This window comes from Papilio xuthus, unplaced genomic scaffold (assembly GCF_000836235.2).
Source record: "Papilio xuthus unplaced genomic scaffold, Pxut_1.1 DF824783.1, whole genome shotgun sequence".
NCBI classification, from domain to species: Eukaryota; Metazoa; Arthropoda; class Insecta; order Lepidoptera; family Papilionidae; genus Papilio; species Papilio xuthus.
In genome coordinates this window covers 2,232-3,612 of record NW_013533866.1, presented here as the reverse complement: position 1 = coordinate 3,612, position 1,381 = coordinate 2,232, and the positions used below count along the sequence as shown (strand labels likewise).

At 34.0% G+C, this 1,381-nt stretch overlaps 1 protein-coding gene across 1 annotated transcript; it reads right to left on the bottom strand.

Moving 5' to 3' along the window:
* Positions 1-18: 18 nt before the first annotated feature.
* LOC106127295 (ubiquitin carboxyl-terminal hydrolase 32-like) lies at positions 19-576 on the bottom strand (the record flags this gene model as incomplete). Its single annotated transcript, XM_013325383.1, has 2 exons — positions 326-576; positions 19-253 (listed from the first exon to the last, which is right to left on the bottom strand). Coding segments are annotated over exons 1-2 (293 nt in total), but the record flags the coding sequence as incomplete, so codon positions are not given.
* Positions 577-1,381: the final 805 nt, after the last annotated feature.

Sequence of the window (1,381 nt, the reverse complement as noted above, 5' to 3'; positions counted from 1 at the left end):
AATCCAATAAGATCTTACTTGATTTTCTCCTCTAGATTTCCTTTCGTCAACACGACGATACCGCACAGAAGGTCCCGGAATATGATCCCTCGCTTTGTACCACCACAAGCCTGGTACAACCACTCTGCCACTTCGTAAGGTACTCCGTCACATAGCACTTCATGGACGAACGCTTCCAGGCTCAAGGCCGTCCCACTTGTACCGGCACATCTCTTAAACGCTTCACGAATACGTCGTAATTCACTCTCGCTTACTGCAAACAAAACTATACTATAGAATCATACAACTTCGTAATACATTAACGCACATTTATCACACCGCGTACCTCTCTTCGTCGCATCTTCGTAAGATATAAAACTAGGTTTTGAATCTTTCGCACCCATATTCGATAACACGGAATAATCATAACATTTTTAACGCGTAATTAACACAAAGAAACAATAATTACTACAGCTGACAGCTCACGTCGTATGATCTGTAGCCATATTGAATATTTTTATTTTTTATACAACTTCATTGCGAGCTTCAGCACTTGCCACTTGTTCTATCAAAATTCAACTCTCAACTCATGTCATGAAAAACTGGAAAACAAGTCTTCACAGATAACGTAGTGATTGAGAATATGATAAGATATTTAATAATTCTATCTTTTACTTTATATTTAAAATATTAAATATTATCACCTTTAAAATAGGTTTTGTTTTAGCACATTTTCAATCAACAACGTTAATTTTAATTATTTAAAAATATATTTTAAGATAACGTATACGATAATTTCAAAAACTCAATTGACATTGACACATCTAGAAAAGAGTATATAAAATGCATCTAGTGTCATAATATTTTGTAAACTGTCAGCCAGGCCAAAGAGTACATAAATTTTATATACTCTTTGCTGTCAGCCACTGTCAGCCTTTCAACCAAAGAGTATATAAAATAAGAGACGGGACTCTTGACTAATTAGATACACAAACGGAGAATAAAAATTGACATTTTCAATGCTAGCAATATTATGAACAAGTCTACGTTGCTACCAACCTAAAAAAATCAATCTGTCAATTTCCGTTTTGACGTTTGAAAGTATTATTCGAGGGAAAACAATTTTGGAAAAATAAAACAATTTCGTTAATTGCAACTTTATTTAATCTTCTGACTAAAGCGAACATATTTTAAGAACGCAACATAATGCTCATTGCTTTCGTAATAATACCATTATTGCATTACCATTACCATTAATGCAGAGCCAGTGAGGGTTGGTTGACTTCGCACATATCTTTGAATTTCTATGCAGTTGTATGCAATTTGTAATTACAGTAAGAATGTCTGATGGATGTTATCATGAAATTCGAAGAACTCATTACTATATAGCGGAGATCGTACC